This window comes from Acartia tonsa, chromosome 5 (genome assembly GCF_053477335.1).
Source record: "Acartia tonsa isolate MP-2025a chromosome 5, ASM5347733v1, whole genome shotgun sequence".
Classification (NCBI taxonomy): Eukaryota; Metazoa; Arthropoda; class Copepoda; order Calanoida; family Acartiidae; genus Acartia; species Acartia tonsa.
Window position 1 is genome coordinate 9137054 of NC_137264.1, and position 25471 is coordinate 9162524.

The following is a 25471-nucleotide window of genomic DNA, read 5'->3' on the forward strand; positions in this document are numbered from 1 at the left end:
AAATAAAAACGGCCATAAAATAAGGATTACAACATCCATTATAGACAAATTAATGACAAAATGGTGAAAGTGTGTTAAAAGCAACAGACCGACGGACTAAAAAAATTATGCTCAAAAATTTAATTTCCCTCATTATAGTATCCACTATCTATAATACAAAGTAGATAGATAACCACTGAACCGAAGAGGATTAAAGTCCCTCCACAGATTATGACGTCATACGATAGAACAGCCAATGAGAGGCTAGTATACACTGTAATTGACCAATTGTAAAAATGCTGGCCTCTCATTGGTTATTCTATCGTGTGACGTCATAATCTGTGGAGGGACTTTAATCATCTTCCACTGAACAGATTGGATTCTACTCTTCATTCAGTATATCTACTGAACCTATGGTGGTTTTAATCTATTTTCTTGAGAGGTGGGACACTCAACCCAAAAAAAAACACCCCCCCCCCCATTTTTTAAAGCAAGTAATTAAAACTTTGGTGAATAGGGGAAAATCCGCTAGTTAGTTTACAAAGTAGCGGCTGCACTGCTTAAACTTATTACCATTTAATACACATTAAAATTTATAATTAGCCAATTTTCTGTTTTATTTGGATTTATTGTTTTAAAATATAATTTAAGTAGCAATGATACTTCATATATATAGAAAATAAACCTTGTCCTTACTCACCTTATTTAATCTTATTTATATTTTAACTCTTATCATACGTAAGGAAAACAAACATGACAACATCCATAAAAGCGAAGCACTAAAACGGTAGGACAAAAGGACATTAACACTTGTATAGTGTCAGAATATAAATGTAAAAGAGTTGAAGCAAAATTGTAAGGAAATTTGTTGAAAAACTGCTTGATACTTGTTTATGGGCATACTTACATTTTTATGACTTGATTACAGAGTTGCTTCGCTTATAATATTGTACTTTGTTTTCCCAGGAATCAGTATACCAATAATCAGAACAATCGGATGATTAGATAACATAAAAGTTTGTTGTTTAAAAAGGAAAAAAATCAACATGTTTAGAATGGACGTACGGACATTCTGATATTGATTATACAGTTGCTACGATCTTAAATCGTACCTAACTACTACAGGAATCACCATGTAAAGTTTTAAATCGATAGGACAATTCTAAAATGCCTAAATTAACGAAAAAAGCTTTTCGTTCCGGACGTACGGATGGGCCGACCCTAATTTTAGAAAAGCCTGGCTTTTAAAAATATATAGGCTGCAGCCTACTTGATTTGATAATGAGGAGGGAGGGAGGGGGGGGGGGGTTTATACACTTGAACAAATAATTCCGTAAAACTTATTTCTCGTATTCATTCGAATCCGGTGGATAGGAACCGGTTCTCATCCATACGAAAAAACTATGTCTAGCATCGTATTATAACCAGCTTTCTACGAATATAAAAATGTACAATCATAAGATTAAAACCAGTTTTTTTAGCTCGTGCCTTCGGCACCTAGGGGATAAAAAACTGGTTTTAATCTTATAATTGTACATTCCATATCCGCGGAAAGCTGTTTATAATACGATGCGAGAAATAACTATCACCGATCTTTTATTGGACCTTTTGTGAGATATTGTTAGATAAAAAAAAAGCGTAAAAACATACATCCTTTACTTCAGTTTGCAAAAACTCCCTATGAAAAAAGTGGGAAGGTGGTGGTAATCTCATCCAAAAAAAGTTATAAACCTTCCCAGGACATGTGAGTAGAAAAACTGTAAAGGAGAACCATATCGGATACGCAGGTTCTCATAGACAGACACAAATCCGTTTGTTTTTTTTTTAAAAAGAGATATAAGCATACATGTGTGGTTGGGTAAAGTTTGAAATAATTCCAACAGCTATAATGTTCTGTGAGCTATGATAATGTCCTGCTTAACAATGCAAATTAGATTAAATCTATTTGAGCAAGATTGAGTTTCGGGGATGTCCACACAAAATAATAAAAAATTAACAGTAAAAGATTGTACAGTATTATGATAACTGTTTGTTATTGTTGAATACAAATAGTTGATTATACCCTTTTTATGTAATTTAAGTTTTTATCAGATTGATTAGATTAAATACAGAGTGTTTTTATTAATGGAAAAATTTTATTAATGGATTAGATAAAAAATGTCCAAAATTGTTCCGCCCTATTAAATATACCTATATTGAAAGAGGCATTTTTTTCGTGTCGACACAGTTGATTTTAGTCCTTAACAGTCGGCGTCCCCACTAATATCTCAGCTCCCATTATAGCTTAAGGGCTAAAAAAAATTGTGCATGTTGGATAATGAATTTCCGACTATAATTGAGTCAAAGTCATTTTTCACCTCGTTGTTCACCCTTTTATTTCACAACCTTTGTTTTTAGGTTCTTTTTTCCCTTTAAATTTCAAACGGCCATAATATCCTCATTTTTAAAGCTAGAAAAACAATAAGGGTAAATTTAACCCACTTACTCTTGACGTAAATTAATCACGTATATTCTATTTTTTCATGGGTGGGTCAAATAAAGCAATACTTTTATTCTGTTATAAAAACAGCCTGTGTTTTGTATTTCCTCACAGGGATCATAAGACAATGGACAATAAATTAATATACATAACCAATTATGATAAACAACTACCCCACTGTAGATTTAAATCATTGGTTGAAAAGATTTGGTTAAGTAAAGATTCTTAAGTGTCTCAATGGGTTATTACTAATAGCTTACTGCAAAAGCTAAAAAACAATGTTTTATTTATGGCTCCGCATTTACCATTTGGATCCATGGGAAAACATTTTACAAAGACAAAATAATCTTGATCAACAATGTATGAACACTGAAATTCCTATTGAACAAGCTCGGACACGGGGGCTAAGCAGTGAGGATTATATTATTTAAACAAAATTAATTCATTCTGTAGCGACAAAACATTACATCCTCTCTCTAGCTCTCCAGGGAGTAAGGGAGGGGATAATGGGCAATTAATTCAATTTAAGATTTTTCGCTGAAAGGTAATGAAAACTAGATTTATTTTCAGAAAAGTTAAAGAAAATATTAAAGTGTTCATGGTATTCTAATTTTAAAAAAAATTAGTTCTGAGACATAAAAGCATTAACTTGAAAATTAGGTTACCAGTACATCACAATGTAACAAATATTCTGTAATTAATCAGTACAAAATCGCCCTTGGAACTTGTTCATCCCTTATAATTATGTTACTTATTTTCATTGATTTTTGTCTGCTAGGATTATAACAAATTTAGCGGCAAATGTGCGCTAGTCCCCAAAATCTTGCTAAATCCTTCACAAACACTCGGGCAGGTCCCCAAGGTTTAAGACCCCTAATAATTGAATATTCGATCCATTGTCCGCTCCCTTACTCCCTGCTATCTCTCTTTGCTCAATTGTATTTATGTAGAGTAGGGGACCCAGGGATTTGGCCATGTTCGTGTAAAGATACCTATCTAGGAATTATGAATCATGCTTTAGTTATAGAATAGATATTGCTTTGTTTTATGAACAGCTTTCCGAGAATAGTAGATTGAGATCAATTTCAGTTTTGTAAGCCCCGAGGGGTCAAATTATCCAATTTGCATTATTGTTCACATTTGATGCCTGTTTCTACACCTGACCATGTTCCAATCCTGAGGTACCAAAATGTATAATTCTTTCCAGAAATAAATGGTTGTTTAAAACCTTAGCTTCTATATTTGAAATAAATTTCTATATACGATACAAAAGAAAACTGATTTTCTTTATTTTAAAATGTGCAGTATGATAATTTAATAAAAATTTTAATTTTGAGAAAATATGAAGACTGTTTAAATGTTTTTATACTTGTTTAAGATATTTTTACCGCTTTTAAGAAAATTGTCTAAATTAATTGTAATAGTTAAAAGAAGTGCAAGATCAATGTAAGTCTAGTACAAGAAAAAACTTTAAAGTTGTAGAAAATGTTTGCTACTAGAAAAAATGCGTTTAAAGGAATTTTAAATTAATCCTTTTATTCTGTTCTTTAATTCATTTAAAATTCTCTTTTGGAAAATGATATTTTCTACAGTTTTTGTTCGTCAAACCTCGCATGATGATTCCTGTAACAGTGAGGGTAAACATTGAAAATAAAAAACAATTTTCTTATTTACTTTATTAACAAAATGCGATTCTCTGCACAATGAGGCACAATATTCGGGGGGGGGGGGGGGAGGTAACAATGGACTGTAAATTACATTGGTACCCAAACTAGTAGTGTCCTATCTTTTCAACCAATAATTTTAATCTCTAAAAGGGGTAATTTTGTTTATAGTGATGTGAGGTATTTATATTGAATAACAAGTTATCATTCATTATACCTTGATATCCCGGCACATTAAAATAAGTAATCTCATATTGATGAGCTTCTATTTTCTAGATGTTGTCATCCTTGTTTCTTGGCCAATTAGTATTATTTCCTCTCGTTTGTTCCTATATATATTTCATGTTGATTAGCTAATGTATTTGATTAAATTAAGCCCGGGTAAATTAGAATATTAAAGTATGTGGTGGTGTGGTAGCCAACTTGTGATACACCTGTGTTGTCAGTGGGACTTTTACGCAAAGTGCCAGTTGAGCACTTTTACCCACTGCCCCCTTTAATTAAATTGAAAAATGGGATTGTTTTTTTTTTGCTGTTTTCTTTGCCGTACCCTAACTTTGCGGGGCTACCAAGTACCCAATAAATACTAACCTAACCTGACCTGAAGTAAAAAACGAAAAAAAACAAAAACTATTTTAATCATTTTACAATAACTTATTTTTTTATTAAAAAGTTTTTTTTTAAAATATTTTAGGGAATTAAGCTGTGCTTATTTGACCACCTTGTACTTTAAATATTAAATAAATTTTAAAATTATGTTTCACTTATATTTGACTTGATTGTCCCTGTTACCAATTAATGTGAAATAATGAAACAAGAATAGTAGACACACAGGTGTGCAAAGCACTTTGTGTAAGGAGTTAGGCGAGCAGGGAGGTGGGGTTATGAAAGCATTCTTCATAAAATTCAGAAAGAGACGGGACAATGAGCTGTTTATTACACTAGTCCCCAAAGTTTTATAATAACATTTTCTTATTCGTTGGCTTAACAAGTTTGGGGACTTTTAATGGATTTTGATTGGTTTGTTTATTAATTTGAGTGTCCAAACACTAATTGTAATCTAAAGAAGGGGTAATGTTGTGCATTAACATTGGGATGCACATCAATTTATCGACAATTGTCGTATCCCTGTTAAAATTAAGTGTATTTTTTATTTCAGAGACAGCCGATTTTACGAGAGCAACGGTACAATCAGCAACGGCCGAGTTCCCAGTTACCAGAGCTACCAGCTGGATGCCTCCAGGTTGCAGGACCAGGACACGGCAGCCCTGCTCGGCCAGGACCAACAGCCAAACGGTCATGTACCCGCCCTGCCCAAGACACCAACTATTTGCCAACAGCTGACTGGTCACGGTAACATTCCAGGTAAACAAAAGTTAAATTTCGTTATAATAAAAAACAACAGGAGTGTTCAAACTTTTCAACCAATAATTTTAATCTATTAAAGTGATAATTAATTTTTCAGTGATATACCTTAATTTATCTCTATTGTCTTATCCCTTAAAATATACTTTCTAATTAGTTAAAGTTACTTATCATAATTGGCCTAAAATAAGCTGCAGTATTTTTATAGTATATGCAGCACTGCTATTGAAAATTTATCCAGAATTTATCTGAAATTTATCTGAAAACCATTCTACAAGTTTCTTACATAGAATACAAAAATATTAACGAAAAAATTATACAGATCAATAGGTCTTAGGCATTCCCAAAACATTGTATTCCCCCCTCCTTCTTACTTTGAAAAGAAACACTCTGAAATCCCCTCAACAATTATTTGGTGCTTAGTTTTCACATGTCAGGTTAATTTAGAACATTTTACACACAAAAGGTTGGTTGCCCCACCTCCTCTTTTTGATTTTTTTTCATGTAAAATTTACCCTTTGTTATTAATTTTTTTTTTGGGAGGGGGGGAGATTTTCTTACAATTTATCATTTTACCTACCCTTTTATGTTACTTTACTTTTTTTTGCTAGGAAATAAAAAGTCAAATCAAATACAGAGAAATTGTTAGTTTTAAACCTGGGATAAACATTGTATAAATATCTACCTGACTTTCCATCTATAGTTAATAGTTATCTATGGGCTATTGCAAGTTACATAAGACTATTAGAATAATTAAACATATAATTTCTTTGGAAAAGTTTCACATTTGGTAAGAAATTTTCTTACACAAGTTTTTTTGATCTCCAAAAAGTATGGATAGGCGAAGAATTACAAAATAGTTTTGCTCTTTACCTTGATAACCCTGCCGGGTTTGCTGGCATCCTATGCCAATCAGGATGGAGGTATAAAAAAATCAGATTTGAAAAGTAAGTTTGAGCCTTCTATATTATCTTTCACACACAGAAAATAGCAAAGAAAAAACGGTGGGGGTGGACTTCAACGCAAACTCCCCCCCCCCCCGCCCAAAAAAAACGTTATGGGTTAAAGATTTCTTAAAGATTTAGAAATGATCGATTTTATATGAAATTTGTAATTTTTTATTTGTATCATCCTATGGATTGGTTTCATTCGACTTTTATATGGAGGATTTTATCCTTGTTAATTAATAATTTAAGATTAGAAAGCAAAGTATATTGAGTACATACTGTTGGATGTATGTCCAGGATCTTAAGGGACTGTGTTACCCCCCCCCCCCCCCACCTGACTTACAATTCTAAGTGTAATTTATTCTTGGTTGGTCCTTTTTTTGAGGGGGGGGGGGGGGCTTAGGGTTGATTTTTAACCTCCCACAAAAAAGTGTAATCCTTTCTTAGACTGAGCTTTACTGCAAAAATGTTTGTAGAATATACGAATATGATATAATAGGAGAACAATTTTCGTCAAATTAGGTTGCAATTTCCCCCTGCCTTTATTAATCGGGCCGTTTATCCAGTAGGAGAAAGAGGATGGGGTAAAGGAGAAGGATGGGGGAGGTCGTTATTTTAGCCCGCAACAAAGTTCACTTTATTATATCACATGAAAAATCTGGTTTAAGATCCATTACTGCAAAGAAGAACCAAATTGGTCATGCGGATAGCAAGTTTCTTTGTTACACACAGACAGACAGACACAAAATTAGACAAACATGCTGTTGCTTTTATATGAGAATTTTCCCATCCCTTAAAATCCCTGGAATGTATGCATGTATGAATGTTGTATGTTAGTATATTGTGCAACAACTAACAAGGTTAAATTACCCATACCTGTACAAAATTCATATGAACCACCAAAATATATTTCTTATGTTTAGCTAAACAATATAATTTAGCGATAATTAATCTACTATCCGCCTCAAAATAGACTAAAACATGCCCAAGGTCTATTTGTCTGTAGCTTAAGATATCGCTAACCGCTGGACCAATATGGTTCTCCTTAACAGTTTAGCTCCGTTTAGGTCCGTTTATAATTATATTAGGGAAGGGTATTTACACCCTCCCAAAAGATATCTCCTCCTAAAATATTTTTTACTTTTCAATATAAAAAATTTAAATTAAAAGTAAGGTTCGATTCCCACTGGTGTTTACCCTCATCAAACTTTGAAACTACTCATTTATTCCTCTCAAAATTTTAAAATCAGATTAGATTACCCCACCCCCCTCCCAAAAAAAATGAAACCCCTTATGCTACCACCCTCAAAAAAGCTTGGATGTCCATGATTTGCAAACATGTAAAACCTGTTGTTGTGTAAACACGCAAATTTCATAATTTTTTTGCCTAGGCAAAAGTTTTAGTAGAGAGAAGAGTGCAAATTATTTTCTGTGATGCATCTGTTACAGCAGGCTTATGGACAGATATTCCAAGGATCTAAAGTTATAAGACAATGGACAATGATAAATTGATGGTTATTCCCAATGATGATTAACATAATAACTCCTTATGTAGATTTTAATTATTGGATCATTTCAATTAAAGTACCCAAAGTTTTTTTGCTGACAAAAAAAGATGAGATGTAATAAAACTTTGGGTACTAGTGTAATTTTCAGTCTAATGTCTCCTGCCTTCATACAGAGGTGAATTCTGAAAAAACTTTTGCCTCACTAAAAAGTAGTTTGCCTCACTAAAATCAGTGAGGCTCGCTAAAAATTTAGAGGGAATAATTTTGCCTCACTAAAATTTTAGTGGGGCAAACTGATTTTAGTGAGGCAAAAGTTTTTAAAGAATTCACCTCAGGTATTAACAAACTTTATTTTGTGTTTATCATGTAAACAATAAATTTTCCTATCCCTTGAATTCCCCAAATATGCACATGTCATTATAATAGCATTATTATAAAACTTTGGGTACTAGTGTCATTAATAGATCAATGCCCAATTCATTCTTGACAATATAAGTCCCTTTCCTTAGTAGCAAGCTCAATCTTTATTTGATTTTTGCTTTTCAGTGTTTGTGTATATTTTCGTATGGTGTGTGTGTATGTTTGTGAAATATGTGCAAAAAGTACAAGGCGAAGCTTTTCTATAATTAGGTTCGGTCCGTCCGTAAAGGATTTCAATTACCGTTAATTTAGGCATATTGGAATTGTCCTGTAATTTAACCTAGAGGCGAAGCCACAATTATAATATTAAATCCTATTATAGTAAGGTTTTTTGTATCTAGCTTGAGATTTTGATAACTAAATACTAAACCGATTGAGTTTTCCATTTTGGGTCACAGGAGGGTTTCAGGCCATTTAATTTTTATATTATGTCTCTTTATCTTATAAGTCTATTCTTTACTGGAATATAGAGACCCTAGATGCTAGGGGCGCAGTCGCTATAGAATATATTAAGAATGAATAATAATAATATGCCTTGATATTGAATATTACAGACATATTATTACAATATTCAAAACAAAAACAGAAAATATAGATTACTTTATGGCATTAAAGCAAAAGTAAATAAATAATCATACATTTGATCTAGGCAAATAAAACTTTCTTCAAACTTTGCATGATGATTTTTGTAACATTTAGATGGGATTTAGAAAGTGTAGCATCTGTATAATAGTTATCTGAAAGTCTGTACGTGCATTCAAGACTTTTTAAAAGCGAAGCTTTTCTATAATTAGGGTTGGTCCGTCCGTCCGTCCGTCACAGAGAGTTAGCTCTTTTCGTTAATTTAAACAGGTTAGAATTGTCCTATCGATTCCAAACTTTGCATGATGATTCCTGTAGTAGTCAGGTACAATTTAGAAAGCGTAGCAACTCTATAATCAATACCAGAATGTCCGTACGTCCATTTGAAACATGTCGATTTTTAACTTTTTTGACAACAAATTTTTGTATGTTAAAATTATCCGATTCTTCTGATTTTTTGAAAACTGATTTCTAATGCAACAAGGTAAAATGTTATAAGTAAAGCATCTCTATAAGCAAGTCCCAAAAATGTAAGTATGTCCTTAAACAGTATCATCTATTTATGCAGTTTTGCAACAAATTTACTTACAATATTGTTTGTACTGATGCATTAATATTCTGCTAATTAAGTTCTGACAACCTACAAGTGTTAATGTTCGTTTGTCCTTCCATTTCAGAGGTTCGCTTTTATGGATGTTGTCACTTGTTTACTTTTTGTATGATATAACTATCCTATTCAATCATTTGAATAAGCATTCCTAGGACAACAAGATACAGTGTTTTAAGCGAAGCATCTATAAAATCAAATCTGTAATGTATAAAGTATGTTCTTAAACTGAATCCTGTACATTGATTTTGTTTAAACATATAAATCAATATTCGGCTTTTTAAGTTTTGACACTCTATAGGTGTTCATATATTTTTGTCCTACCGTTTGATTTGAGAGCCTCATTTTTATGTATGATGTCGAGTCATCCTTATCTTTGTAGAATTCTATGCTGCAAAACTTTTGGCTGTTAATGATTAAATTCCAAAAATTTGACAGAGATATTTTGATTTTAAGCTAATTTACATAATCAAAAAATCTATGAATATTTTCGTTTATGATATCTGTTATAACATATAGAATATTAAAAATACCTACTTACCATTGAATAATAATATCAATGTAATAATACATGTAGATGCAGCACAGTTATAGGTTTAAACAAATGGGGTAAAAAATTATATGTAGTAGATTTTTTTTGATTAAAAAAAATGCTTTTACCTTGTAAAATTGATATTAACTCTAAGCATAAATACAATTTGTTTTGTCTTTTAGTCAATTGTTACATCTTTACAGGCCTGATTAAACATTCATAAAATAATCTTATGCCTTTATTTCTCTTCTGCTTTTTTATGAGATTTTTTATTAGATTTTTTATTAGGGTGTCCAAAAAATAAAAGTAAATTTTTCCGTTTGCCGCTCCTAGAATTGTCAAGCGACCACAGAACTCCTTTCCTTTTCTAGAGAAGTTTCTCTTACTTCTACTTTAAAATTAATTACAATTAGGGAAGGTAGATAGTTTTTCTTGTGTTAGTGTTTTATCTTAGGTTAGGTACGATTTAGAAATCGTAGCAACTCTATAATCGTTAATAGAATGTCCGTACGTCCATTTTAAACATGTTTTTTTTTATAACTTTTTTAACAACAATTTTTTATGAGATAAAATCATCCGCTTGATCTGATTTTTGGATTACTGACTCCAATTACACTGAGGTACAATATTATGAGCGAACCATCTCTATAATCAAGTCCTAAAAATGTCAGTATGTCCTTAAACATAATTCTGTATTTAAGAAATTTTGCAACAAATTTACGTTTAATTTTGTCAAAACTTATTTATTCTTATTTTGTTACGAGAGTTAATATTCGTCTGTCACACCGTTTCAGAGCTTCACAATTTTGGGATGTTGTCATCCTTGTCTTTTGAAAATTGTAATGGTTGTATTTTTGTGTACAACCTTGCCACCCTAACCTTGCATTAGGTATGCATAAATCTTTACAATATCTCCTTTATTGATCAACTGAAAATGTATTTCCTATTTGTTCCCTAATTTCCGAAGTTGTACGACAGATAACCCAACTATTGCAGAAGCTTTCTTTCAGCTACATTATCATTAATATAAAAATTGATAATAAGACGACTTATATATACATTATACATTCAAAATTTTAATTTTCAAATTTAGAATTTTATGTTTGAAGCTTTTTTAGCTAGTAGTAAATATTGAGATAGGATGAGTACAAAATCTGAAACTAAAATTCAGCTGACCCCTTTAAGTGTTTATATAAGCCAATAGATATAATCTAGATGCATTTTTTCATGGATTTGTACATCCTTGAAAATGTTGATTAACGACGGTCTAAAAAAGAAAATCTATAGAAGGATTTTATGTGTGAAATGCGCGACATTAAAGTGCACTAAAATTAGGTTTTGTATAGTGTAGCAGTTTTTTTTTGTTGGAGGCCAGGGGCGTCCAAGCTTTTTATTTTGGGGGGGGTAAAATGGCGCGCGAAGCGCGCCGCAAATTTTTTTTATCCCCCCCAAAATTTTTACCCCGGGGGTAAAATTTGCTTGAGGGGGGGGGGGGTTAATTACCCCCCCTGAAATCCCCAAAATTTACCCCCGGGGTAAAATTTTTTGGGGGGGGGGTAATTTAAATTTCATTAAATATATAGTATTAAAAATGCGCGCGAAACGCGCAAAAAAATTTTTTATTAGAGATTTTTTATTTTGGGGGGGTATTTACCCCCCCAAAATTGTTTGGGGGGGTATTTACCCCCCCAAAATTGTTTGGGGGGGTAAATACCCCCTCCTAAATGGTTGGATGTGCCTACGGCACCCCCAGGGTAGGGGTAAATTTTGAATGGGGGGGGTAAAATGAAAAAATTTTTGGGGGTGCCTACGGCACCCCCAAAATCGTTTGGGGGGGGGTAATCGCCCCATTACCCCCCCCCTTGGACGCCTATGTTAGAGGCATAGGGTTTTCTCCAAGAGAAGTCCCATTTCTTGAAGAAAAAGAGGTTGTAGATCACTAGCAGTGGGCTGAGTACGATATACGTGTGAATGGGCCGTTTATTATTTCACTAGTTCTCAAAGTTTTATCATAAAGTTTTCCTATTTATTGGCTTAAAAACTTTATGTATAATCATTAGTGATATACACCAATTTATCGGTTATTGCCTTATCCCTTAGATCTCTGATAATTGTAACTAAATTCTGCAAAAGAATATTATAGAGAAGTTTTGCTCCTTCTGCTAATAAAAATACATTTTCCTGTTTTGTTTTATTTTGTATTCTATCCCAACTCTATCTAAATTCTAACACAAACCAGTTGTGCAGTTGAAATGTTTCTCTTCTATTTATCATCCTCCATCTATAATACAAAGTAGAACGATGTGTGCCTGTCCGTGTGTCTGAAGCTTAAGATATAAGTAACCACTGAACCGATTGGGTTCTACTCTTCAGGGAATACGCCTATGGTCCTGTGATGGTTTTCAGCTATTTTCTTGGGAGGTGGAGACCCACACCCCCCCCCCAAATTTTTTTTTTTAAACTAAAGTGTGGTCGACTAAACAGTAACACCCCACCCCAAATTTTTTTTTTACTTTTTCTTTTTAAATTTAAAATACGAAACATAAGGTTGATCAAACCTCTTGTTAATTGCAGTGCTCCTAAAAGCGATAAATTAATGTACATATTATACCCAAACTTTTTGTTTAAAAGTTTGGGTATTAACAGTTGAGAACCAATCAATTGAAATCAAATAAAAGTAACTAAAGTTTTTGAACCATCGAATAAGATAACGGAGGTATAAAACTTTGGGAACCAGTGCAATTTATTCTCCAAGTTACAACCTTCCCCTGGTAAATCTGATACTGACTATAGTGAAATTTTTTTTCTGCAGATAACGATTACGAGGGTACATTGGAATGTAAATCATGATGGTACCCAAAGAATTGTTTATTCTTTGGCCTAACAACTTTCATCAGGTTGGAATAAAATTGCATCTTCAAAATTATCCTTTTTTTGTATTTATGTTATTTTTGAGGTAGTAATATTTTTTTGTCTAATGCCCTATCTAAGAAAATAACTCGCGATCGTGGCTCATCACGTAGCGCATCCTCTCGTCGTCAGGAAGGTGTTAGGTTCGAATCTTGGGCCGACACCGCATCATGACTAAAGACGTTAATAATGGTTTCTACTGCTTGCTAGGTCAGGTGCGCGACATAAATAGTAAGCGTAGGTGGAATGCCTTAGCCCATAAACAGGGGCAACTTATTACCATACAAAGTTAGGACAAAGATCGTGCAAACAAAGGGTTGGTTGTCTGGTAGGTGTTACTGAACCTGATATCCTTTGTTACAAAAAAATGTCCAAGTCAAATGTTAATAAACAATATTTATACAGTATTTCTGTTGGTTATTATTATTGGTTGAAAAGAAAGTTTCCAACTCCCAACTGAATTTTTTTTAGAAACAGAGGAACTGCAGCACAGTTTTTAATCCAGGGAGGGAGGGTACATTGCACTGTAAATTATACTGGTACCCAAAGTTTTATAACCCCGTTATCTTATACGTTGGCCTAAAAACTTTGGAACTTTTAATGAATTGTGATTGATTGGTTCCAAACTGCAAGTGTCAAAATTTTTCAACTAATAATTTAAATCTAGAGAAGGGATAATTTAGTTTAACAGCATTGGGTGATGTATATCAATTTAACGTCTATTATCATATCTCTTAGGTTCCCTGTTATTCAAATGTTTTACAATTTTCTGTTCCGTCAAACAAGATTTCAAAATTTCAAAATATATTGTTTATTTTGTTGCTCCTTTCTCGCTCAAATATTTTAGATTGTTTTTTTTGGTTGATGAAAAATAAAGAAAAACAAGAATGACAACTAAGGACTTCCAAGCTTTTTTATTTTTTTTTGGGGGGGGGGGTCATCACCCCTTTACCCCCCCCCCCCCTTGGACGTCCTTTATGACAACATCTATAAGGGCGAATCTCTGAAACGGTAGGACAAAGAACATTAACACTTGTATAGTGTCAGAACACTGAATAATCAGAATATAAATGTATAAAAGTCGTAACAAAATTAAATTTGTTGAAAAACTGCACAGATACAGAATAATTTTTAAGGACATACTGAAATTTTAGGACTTATGCTAAGATTATAACATTGTACTTTGTTGTCGTACACATCGTGATTAAATTAGCCGTGTCAAAAATTTTCCAGCAATTGTCTAAATCTACAGTATGGGTAATTTTGTTGAACATTATTGAGGATGTGAATCAGTTTATCGCCCATTGACTTATCCCATTAAATTCCGGAACATTGTTTGCGTTGAATTATAATTGCTAAATCTTTTTAGGTGTAGAAGGAGGCGAGGAGAATGTTAACTATGAGTACACAAACGCCCCGATGGCGGGCCTACCGATGCTGGGCGCCATCATGGGCATGTGTATCGGTGGACCAGTCGGCTTTCTGGCCGGCGTCAAGATCGGCGGGCTGGCGGCCGTCGGCGGTTCTATCCTCGGTTATACGGGAGCAAGTGTGGTCAGGTAGATTAATTTTTCATTTATAAATTTATTTATTTTTATATCAAAGTTGTGATATATTAAGTTTATAGGTGTTAAAGTGTCTCCTAAAAAAAGGGACAATTAAAACAGGGACATATTTCTTTCTTATTTGACTTTAACCAAACGTTGTAACATTTGTCCCATGTTTTAGGAGTGACTTTTACCATATTCTTGAGTTAAAATAGTAAACTAAATATACTATGTTTTTTTTCAAACGCTCGATAATTGGGTTCCAGGACAAACGCAGGAGTCCAAAACGTCGGAGTGGATAAACGCAGGAGTGTTAAAATATTAACTTAAGTAAGTATTTCTATACAGATTAGGTTAGGTTATTTGTTATACGAATATACAAATAAGCCCCCGCAGGGGTTAGACATTTAAAAAATCTAAAATATGGTTTAAAATAGTTTAGGTTAGGTTAAGTGTCCACTCCTGCGTTTGTCCACTCCGACGTTTGGGACTCCTGCGTTTGTCCTCGGACCGAAAATTGTAATTTGAGTATTCAGAAGGGGTAATGTAGACAACCCTTTTTCCCTCCCACACACCTTTGCGTAATAAGTTTGAGTCCTGGCAATAATCCGTGTCGTTTAGTGTTAGGGTAGGAAAAAACAAAGGGCGATAAAAGATAATAGAAAAATAACCACTTCAGTAGATTAGTTTATTGGTTGAAAAGTTTGGACATCCAGACATTGTACTTGAGTTGTCTCTCGTTTATTTTAGGATTTGTAAATGTGTCAATAGTGTTAAAAATTAATATCGTTTGCATCCTATCATCAAGTCATCTCCCATCGTAATCAAAACACGTTATTTATGTGATCTGATAATCAAAAGTTTAAAAGTGAAAACGACTCTTTTGATAGGTTAATTTAGGTTATGTTAGGTTAGGTTATTGCTCCGCAGGGTTAGAGCCCCCCATAGGGGCTAAAAATATGATAAAAATCAATTGTGAAAATACGACGAAACGTCTCTTAAAAGGCGTTTTCACCAAAGGGACTAAACCCCTTTAATCTTTAATTTTTTCAGTGAGCATCGAGAAATTCGAGACTACATAGACGAGCACTATGCTAGCAAACCAGAGCTATACGTCCAGACACCTAAGGAAAGTCAACAAAAACATTTTATAGAGTAGCAACGTTCAGTTTTGTTTTAGCAGCGAAGCTTAATTAACATTGCGAATGTGTGTGGGTTCGTCTGAAACTTTTAGATGATTTTTTTTAAATTTGACTCTAATTTGATTTGTGAAGTTATTTGGTGCTTTCATTCAAAGTTCCGGTCACGCACTGAGACCCCCCTTCCCCCTTACCTTATTTTGCATTAAAATGAATAAGGGGAGAAAAGAGAAGTTTTTTATGCCTAATCCCTAACCCAGTACATAAGCAAAGAAATAAACGATTTTATATCATTTTTATTTTAGTTCCAAAATAATTGGGGAGGGGGGGGGGGTTGTGTTCAACTTGGCACTTTAACTAAAGATCTCTATGAGTAAAGAGAATCTACTCTGTAACTCTCTTTGTCCGTCAATACGTATATTCCATCTTATTAGAGATGGGTATGTTATAGGAGAATTATTATTCTCTCAGCTGCTGGTAAAGATAGTTGTCTAGATATCTACTTTATAACTGCATTTTTCCGTCTTACTGTTTGGTTATTTTGTCATTTTAGTAGATTTTTTTTACCTTTGAGCCCAACTACCATTAAATATTTTAATCTTTGCCGAACCGACAAATGTGGAAACCAAATTTCATTTTCCAAATTTTGAACCAAATTTCCACCTTCCATATGAAATTTGTTTATGTTCTTTGTTTGTCTGTGCAAACAATCAAATTTCTTTCATTTAAACTTATTTTCCAACCAATTGTTATAAATTTAAGAAAAACAAGAATGACAACATCTATAAAAGCGAGGCTCTAAAACGGTAGGATAAACCAAAATTAACACTTGTAGACTGACAGAACTGAATAATCAGAATATAAATGTGTAAAAGTTTATATAAAATTTTAGGTAAATTTGTTAAAAAACTGCTTAGATAAAGGATAATGTTTAAGGACATACTTATAATTTTAGGACTAAATTATAGAGATTCTTTGCTTATAACTTTGTACTTTGTTGTTTCAGGAATCAGTATTAAAAAAATCAGATCAATCAAATAATTATATCACATAAATATTTTATATTAACGATTATAGAGTTGCTACGCTTTCTAAATCGTACCTAACTACTACTGGAATCACCATGCAAAGTTTAAAATCGATTGGACAATTCTAACATGCCTAAATTTATAAAAAGAGCTAACCATTACGGACGGACCAACCCTAATTATAAAAAAGCCTCGCTTTCAATGATTTATTCATCTAAGTATATAACAATACAAAGGAGATAAACTAAGCTTCAAAGTATGTATTAGCTTGCTACTTAAATCAATATAAAAATTATTTTAAAAAATGTTTTTTGACTTACCAGGAGGAGGCAGCAGCAGCAAAGCAGCGGCGAAGCAGCCGCCAGCTTCCTGAGCTGCCCGGCACGGGGGCCAGCCGTTCGCTTGGCGGAGTTGCCGGCAGTACATCCTCCCGCCCCATCGGACCTGCTGGCCTAAAGCCAGGACCTAATGGGTACAGGTGCCTAGTTATCAGTTTTTCCTTTAGAAACACAATTTAAATGAGAATTTTCAGGAGGGGGAAAGGACAATATCATGAAAAAATCTTGTTTTAAAACTATTTCCATATTAAGATTACAAACTATCAAAGGCAGAGTATAACACATGATACCTAAAAACTATTTATAGTCGATTGTTCTATCCCCCGTATCACCAAAATTGGTAATCACATATGAGAATACCAATTTAATTTACCAGTTCAATAAATCCCCCAAGGACGTCCTAGGGAGGGGGGGGGGAGTAAAATGGTGATTACCCTCCCCAAAAATTTTACCCCGTAGGTAAATTTTTTTAGGGGGGAAAGGTAATTACCCCCTCCCCCAAACACTTTATGGGGAGGTATTTACCCCCCCCCCCCAACAGATTTTAGGGGGGGGGGGTAATAACCTCCCCCTCTCCACAAGAAAATTTTACCGCCTTAAACACAAATTACCCCCCCCCCCCCAAATAAAAAAGCTTGGTCGCCCCTGCCCCTCCTCTACATTTTTTGGATTAGCCTTTAAAAAAATTAGGATCTTAAGATAATTCATTCTCATTTAAACTGTGTTGCCACCCTAGTGTACAAATCCCTTATCTGTATGTATATAAAACCCGCATTGAATGCCTACCTATCTATCTAATGCCTACCTATCTATCTAATATCTACCTAATAATCTATCTAATACCTACCCAATATAAGTATTCTGCAAGACAAATATTAAAAGACATCTAAAATAAGTGTGGTTGGTTTCTCTCAAAGTGCCAAGAAAACAATGCACAACTCATTTTAAAAATAAGGGGGGGGGGGAATAGATTTTAGTTATTTCTTTAGATAAGGTTCAATTTTTTTAAATAAGGGAGGATGGGTTTTTGTATCCGCTAGGCCATTGGAAGGATGCAACAATGGGGTCTTAAATCGCACCCATAACCTCAAACTCAAAACAAAATAAGTTTTTAAAATCAATTCAAAGTTAGAAAAAATGTCTAATTTGGTCAACCCTCAAATAATATTGGCGTAATTATATTACTTGCAATTAGCAAAAATATTGTTAAATAGATTTTCTTTATAATTATTGAGCCAACATATCTTTACTATTTGTTTTTCAGAATATATTTGTCTCCCCGTAATTGTACATATATCCCTCTATCCCCCTAAGCATTAATTATTCCCTGCTTCCCATAACTAATTTAAATGACAATAAATTATTAGATGTCATTTGCTTATGTTGTATTGTACATTAAGAGCAGCTTGAATTTAACAAAGTGTTTGATATGGTTGGAATCCTGTGTTTTTATACACCTTGTTGCGAAAACAGTAACTTTACAAAGTGTCTCCAAAATCAGCCATGTGACGTCATAAAAATGAGAGAGATGAGAGAAAAGGTGGGAAAGAAAACCCCTAAAAAAGAGATTGATAATCACTCATTTTTATGACGTCACTGATTTTTGAGACACTTTGTCCCGTCCCGTAAACAAAAAAAGTGCCTATTAAGCACTGAGAAACCAACCACTTATTTTTTAAATAAATTTAAATATTTTTTTAACCCTGCTGGGCCTATACCTCTACATTATATAACCTAACCTAACCTGAACTAAGTTAATAAAAAAAACGATAACCGCTCCCCCCTTTATTCTTAATATTTCTAAAAAAAAATACGCGTGGGGGGGGGGGATATTATTAGTGCTCAACAATTTGTGTGAAAGGGCTGTAGATTTGTAATTTAGGCACTAGTAATTTAGGCACTTTTTAAAGCATCAAAACGTAGAATTTTACATATGGAAACTTATATTGGATGTTATATTCAACTTCAATTACAAAGACATTTTATAATTTGTTCATTAATATACTAGATAGGTATATACTTTTTTCATTCCCTGCATTGTAAAAACCCTATCAATGTGAATTGTACAGAAAATTAAAAAGATTATACTAGATTGAAATGAAGAATTATGATTTTCTTTCCCACTCCTCCTATCCTCATCACTCATTTTTAAGACCTCAGATTTTTTTTGAGGGACTTTCTTCGTCTTCGTTTTTTGCATTTTTTTAATATAATCCGAAAATTGAAACATAAAACTGATTGATTTATTTCTTGTACATAAAATTCAAAGTATATCAAAAGGAAAATTATTTTGCTTATAACCTTACTTCAGTTAAAATATGACTCCAAAAGAAGTTGTATCAACTTTTTTGCTTTTTATTTAGGATAGCTAGCCGGTCCTTTCAGTAAGTAGTAGATGTAAAATTTTTCATAGAATTCAGATATGCAATCGGTTTTTTTGTAGACCTCTTATTTTTTAAGTAATTTAAGTTTTTTAAAAAAATAATTAAGTCGGTTTTAAGGTACTAAAACGCAACAAAATAAAAGAAGAAAATAGCCAGTATAAACAAAAATAGTAAGATCTTTAATTTGACACCTTACTTTTAAAATTCTGTTGAGTAACTGTTGAAAAAATCTATTTTTTTAACCTCGGTTTAATCAAAACATTAAACCTAAATATTTTCTCATACAGACATAAAAAATATGGGTTCATATATACCATTAGAATGAGAAAAATAATATGAATCCATTGTAAGCAAAATTGAAAAAGTTTAAAAAAATTCTAATAAAAAATAGAAAAAATAAAAAAGTTATTTTAAGAATTGTAACTACTAAACTAGCCAATCACAAATCGCAAAAATTAACGAATCGGGAAGCTTAATCTATAAAATTAACCTATAGAATTGCCAGAAAAAAAGGAGAACGTTCATACAATATATACAATAGATACTACAATAAATATAGTGATATTAAAGAACATGTAAAGAATGAAAAATTATGAACAAATATGCATCAGTCTGTTTATAAACTTCAAAACAATGCAGTTAAAAATACATTATTGTTTTTTGTGTTTAAAAAATATCTGCTACATTGCATTGTCTTTTGTTTAGGTTTTTTTCAGGTTTGGTTTAAGCTAACCCTTTAAAGCCGAAAATTATGATTCTTAAAATAAACTTATTTTTTTTATTATAGTTTTATAAAACTTTTTCAATTTTGCTTAGAATAGATTCGTAATATTTTTCTGATTCTAAAGGTATATATGAACCCATGTTTTTTATGTCTGTTTGAGAAAATATTTAGGTCTAAAGTTTTTATTAAACCGAGGTTAAAAAAATAGATTTTTTCAATAATTACTCAACAGAATTTTAAAAGTAAGGTGTCAAACTAAAGATCTTACTATTTTTGTTCATACTGGCCATTTTCTTCTTTTATTTTGTTGCGTTTTAGTACCTTAAAACCGACTTAATTATTTTTTTTAAAAACTTAAATTACTTAAAAAATAAGAGGTCTACAAAAAAACCGATTGCATATCTGAATTCTATGAAAAATTTTACATCTACTACTTACTGAAAGGACCGGCTAGCTATCTTAAATAAAAAGCAAAAAAGTTGATACAACTTCTTTTAAGAAAAAAGAGATATACTAAACTTTTCTTCTTTATTTTTAAATGTTAAAATAAACCTTTATAAATTTATACTTTGGGCTAATTAACCTAATCCTGTACATAAAATTAGCATCATTTTTGTATGAACAAATAGTACAGAAAAGAATTGTTCTGTAAAGATATAAATATATGCGAAATGATAGAAGGACATTAGCAGAAGTAGATATTTTTGCCATGATCAATATATCATTATTTGTAATTGTTTTGTTACATGAATACATGGTTTTAAGCAAGGGGGGGGGGGGGGGGAGTTTTGACACATTTGCGTAAACCTGGAGTATAGGCTTTATATTTGGACTGAGAGGAAAGGTTACTAAGAATAAAATCATTCTTATATGATGAAATACCCGCAACTTTAAGATTATTTGGATAGGCCAATCAGGTTCCGGAGCTCCAGGCCTCCAGGTAATCACTGTATAGGCAAAAATGAAAAAAAAAATTAAGAGTTAGAAATCAGCATATGAAACAGAATATGCAGGTGTTTTCATCAAATATGTGAATAACATTCAAAAAGATGATTTTTTTGTTTTATAAGTTGACCTCTAACTCTTTAAAAAAAAAAATATTTTTTATTTTTACCTGTACAGAGACCACCTGGAGGCCTGAAGCTCCGGTACCTGGGGATAACACAATATGCGCGAAATATTGATATAAACCCTTATTTTTTCCTATCTGCTTATGTTTATACAAATAAAAATGCTTTTTACATTATTCTAAATTAATTTATCTCTACTTTAAATAACTGTTTTTTGTTATGTGTAATGTGCAACATTTTGTATTGTATTTATACTTTTCTTCCTTTTTCTCTGTAATCAAAGTGATAGTAATTGTTTGGTGTATAAAATGTATTTTTCCTGTTAATGACTGACTAATGGCTAACTTTCGTGGCAACGCCACTTAAGGAGCGATTCGTCGTATTTGTAAAATGACTTTTAATAGGTTATTTTAGCTTAGGTTATATTGGGTTAGGCGATTGCCCCGCAGGATTAGTCAATTGGCCCTGCAGGATTAGAATCTAGAAATAGGAGAAAAGCTTTTTTGAAAATACAAAGAATCGCCCCTTAAGGGGCGTTGCTACGAAAAGAACTATACCCGACATATCTATGATTTTAGAGAGAAAACAATCGTCTTACTAGCTTCTAACCTAGTATGACAACTTCTGTAACAATTTGGTATAACCTTGAAAGCTTAGCAAAATTTGAATAATCTACAGAAAGACCCTAAGAACTTTATTAGGACACTCGCTGCCACGCCCCTAGAGACCAAATAGACCTCCTGTTACATCTAATATAAAAAATAATGAAAATATAAAATCTTAAATAATAAAGAAATAATTGTATTAATTTTCCAATGTTAATTCCAAAATTTCGTGAGCTAAAACATGATATAAAATACTCTTTGGCTCAAATAATGTAACATGAAACAGGAATGAAAACATCCACATCTGACCAATCTCATAATTCAATGTCGAAGAGCCAAATTATGATAAAGTGAAATAAAATAGGTATCTTTAAATAGTCTTAAATGTAATAAAGAAAGCTTAAGATAGTAGATGATTAAATTTACACCCCTCACCCCCTCCAACGACCTTTTACTACAAAAAAATGAGGATTTAATGAAAGAATCCAAAGTGTTTAAGCCAACGAATGTTTGTTTATAACACTTTGTATATAGGAATAATTTTAAGTCTATTGCCCCCCCCCCCCCCCCCCACCCTCATTGATGGATTGGCTTTAGTATACCGTTCTAGACCTCATAAAAGACAGGTCTTATAAATTAGTTCTGATACAATTTCTATTTTAAATATGTGCAAAAAAAAATAATTTAACATGAAAACGATCAATTCATGGAGAACCTTTACTCTTGAAAAATATTGCAGGTTAGAATAATAATGTAATATAACCTACTTTCCAGCATAACCTCTCATAATTAGACTAATTACTTTAAGGAAACACGTCATAATAGTTTTAGAGGGGAAATGGTTTATTCAATCTTTTTATTAATTAAGCAATTTTTAGTAGCAAAGCTACTCTATAATTCGAAATGTCCGTCTGTCTGTAAGAAACGTTATGGGGGAAACGTGATTTTCTCAGCCCCTATAAAAGATAGACGGCTGAAACTTCTTGTCAGCATTCCTATTAATATGGAGCATAATTAAGAATAAAAACATCCAAGGCGGTCAGACTGCTTTTAGGCAGATTTTAAGCTATTTTAATTTGTTTCATATATTTCCTCCTGTCTTTATTTTCTCAGCTCCTAGAAAAGATAGATGGCTGAAACTACTTGTCGACATTCCCAGTAATATGGAGCATAATTATATAAAACATCTATGGCGATCGGACTACTTTTAGGAAGATTTATGCTATTTTTCTATTTCTATATTACAATCATATATACCCGTTGTTTTGAGCATCCAGTATGTAATTTACTTTGACCGTCAGTCTATCAGTCATAGTACTAAGATATAAATATTAAGAAATTAGAAATAAGTGTTGAAAAGGTTTCGTGATTTTTTTCTAACATTCTTGTTTTTGACAATATTTATGCATATTTTTTGTACTTCGCTACTTATGGATGTTGTCATCCTTGTTCAACTTTATTTACATGGTATAAGGCACAAATATTCTCTAACCTCTAGTCTATGGGATGATTGATTTTACAGCATAAAGGTAGGACAAACGAACATTGACTATTGTATAGTGTCAGAACTGAATAATCAGAATATGAATGTATAAAAGTCGAACGAAACAAAATATTAAGTAAATCTCCTGAAAAACTGCTTAATTACAGGATATTGTTTAAGGACATACTTACATTTTTAGGCCTTGATTATAGAGATGCTTCGCATATAACAATGTACTTTGTTGTCCTAAGAATCAGAATTCCAAAAATCAGACCAATTGAATGATTTTATCACATAAAAATTTGATGTTAAAAAGTTAAAAAGCAACATGTTTAAATGGACGTACGGACTTTCTGGTAACGAGTATAGAGTTGCTTCGCTTTCTAACTCGGACCTAACTCCTATAGGAATCATCATACAAAGTTTAAAATCAATAGGACAATTTTATAATGTTCAAATTAACGAAAAGAGCTATCCGTTACGTACGGACGGACAGAACGGCCCTAATTATAGAAAAGCTTCTTTTTTATTGCTTTTAACAAGGTTAAGAATATCAATAAAAGCGTAGCTCAGCAAATAAGACTGTCTGACAAACGAGCATATAAAGAGAAACAAACCAACATTATTGGTAATTTTAGTAACTTGAAACTAGCCTGAAATTTCTCTAATACAGGATGCTGAATATAGACAGCCATTTTAACGATTGATAATTGAGTTGTTTCGCTTATAACATTCTAGCTGCGCTATGTCAAAACTAATGAGCCTGGTTAAAAGCGAAGCTTTTCTATGATTAGGTCGGTCCGTCCGTACGTCTGGTACGGTTAGCTCTTTTCGTTAACTCAAGCATGTTAGAATTGTCCTATCGATTTCAAATTTATGGTGATTCCTGTAGTAGCTAGGTACCAGAATGTCCGTATATCCATTTTAAACATGTTGATTTTTAACTTTTTAAACAGCTAATTTTTATATGATGAAATTATTTGATTGATCTAATTTTTTTAATACTGATTCCCAGGACAACAAAGTACAATATTATAGGCGAAGCGCCTTTTTTATACTTATATTCTGCTAATTAAGTTAATGTTCGTTTTGTCCTACCGTTTCAGAGCTTCGCTTGTATGGATGTTGTCATCCTTGTTTATAGTATATTTTATTAGAGTGCAGCTCAGAGTAAAGTGTATATTTACGACTACATACATTGTTCCCAGGGAAAAAGGGTCACACATATTTATTTTTAAAAATATAAGGCTAAGTCTAAGACAAAGTGTCTCAAAAAATCAGCCATTTGACGTTATAAAAAAGAAGGGATTGTCCATCTCTTTTTTATGGGTTTTCTTTCCCACTTCTCCTCTCATCTCCCTCATTTTTATGACGTCACATGGCTGATTTTTGAGACACTTTGTCCAGGTACCCACATTTAATCAGGTCCTTTTGGCTGTGACTTGCTACACAAAGAGATTAAACACAGCATCAAATCTAGTTTTCGTAGATTTTTTTATCCGTTTTCCCTGATTTTTATTCATACTGCAGCAGAATTTGTTGCAACACAAATTGGCCAATAACATCCAAGCTATGTATATTAAACCAAATCACTAAATATAGTATAAAGTTTTTAAATTTTTTTAGGGAAAACAAGTAGGATTTGGAGAAAATAATATTTCCTTGTTTTATTATCAATACTAGTTTTAATTTGCCTTTTTGTACGAGGTTTCTGAGATATTTAACATATAAGTGTTCATTTTCTAATAATTTATGAAATATTTAGATAAAAGGTTTACCGCTATTTTCTATAAGATCAACATGAAAATGGCAGGAATAGGGGGGGGGGGGGGGCAACGTAAATTACATTTATATCCGAATTTATCTTATTCGTTGGCTCAAGAACTTTGCATTTTGATAGGTAGGTTACAAAAAACTGTTCAAATAATAATTTTTATTGATAGAAGTGGTAATTTTATTTCACATGAATTTACGAATTTTATCAATTGTTCATTGTCTTATCCCTTAACACTTAAGATCCCTGGCAAATAGGAAATAAAACGAAAGAGGGAAAAATGTAAATAATAAACAAATTTCAATTTTTTAACTGGGTTAATTGATTTTTTATTATTTGTTAGCCTAGATGTTATATACATTCTAAGCAGGTTTAAACATTATATA

At 32.5% G+C, this 25471-nt stretch overlaps 1 protein-coding gene across 4 annotated transcripts in view; it reads left to right on the forward strand.

Annotated features, from left to right (window-relative positions):
* Window positions 1-25471, forward strand: part of LOC145318699 (uncharacterized) — a 136870-nt gene that overhangs the window by 103265 nt on the left and 8134 nt on the right. For 3 of the 4 annotated variants that reach the window (XM_080160145.1, XM_080160148.1, XM_080160149.1), the window contains 4 exons: window positions 5282-5487; window positions 14363-14552; window positions 15594-15667; window positions 17029-17185. In XM_080160145.1, the coding sequence (XP_080016271.1) occupies window positions 5282-5487; window positions 14363-14552; window positions 15594-15667; window positions 17029-17185 (627 nt within the window). The remainder of the gene's footprint in view (window positions 1-5281; window positions 5488-14362; window positions 14553-15593; window positions 15668-17028; window positions 17186-25471) is intronic. The other variant, XM_080160147.1, reaches the window with a different exon arrangement.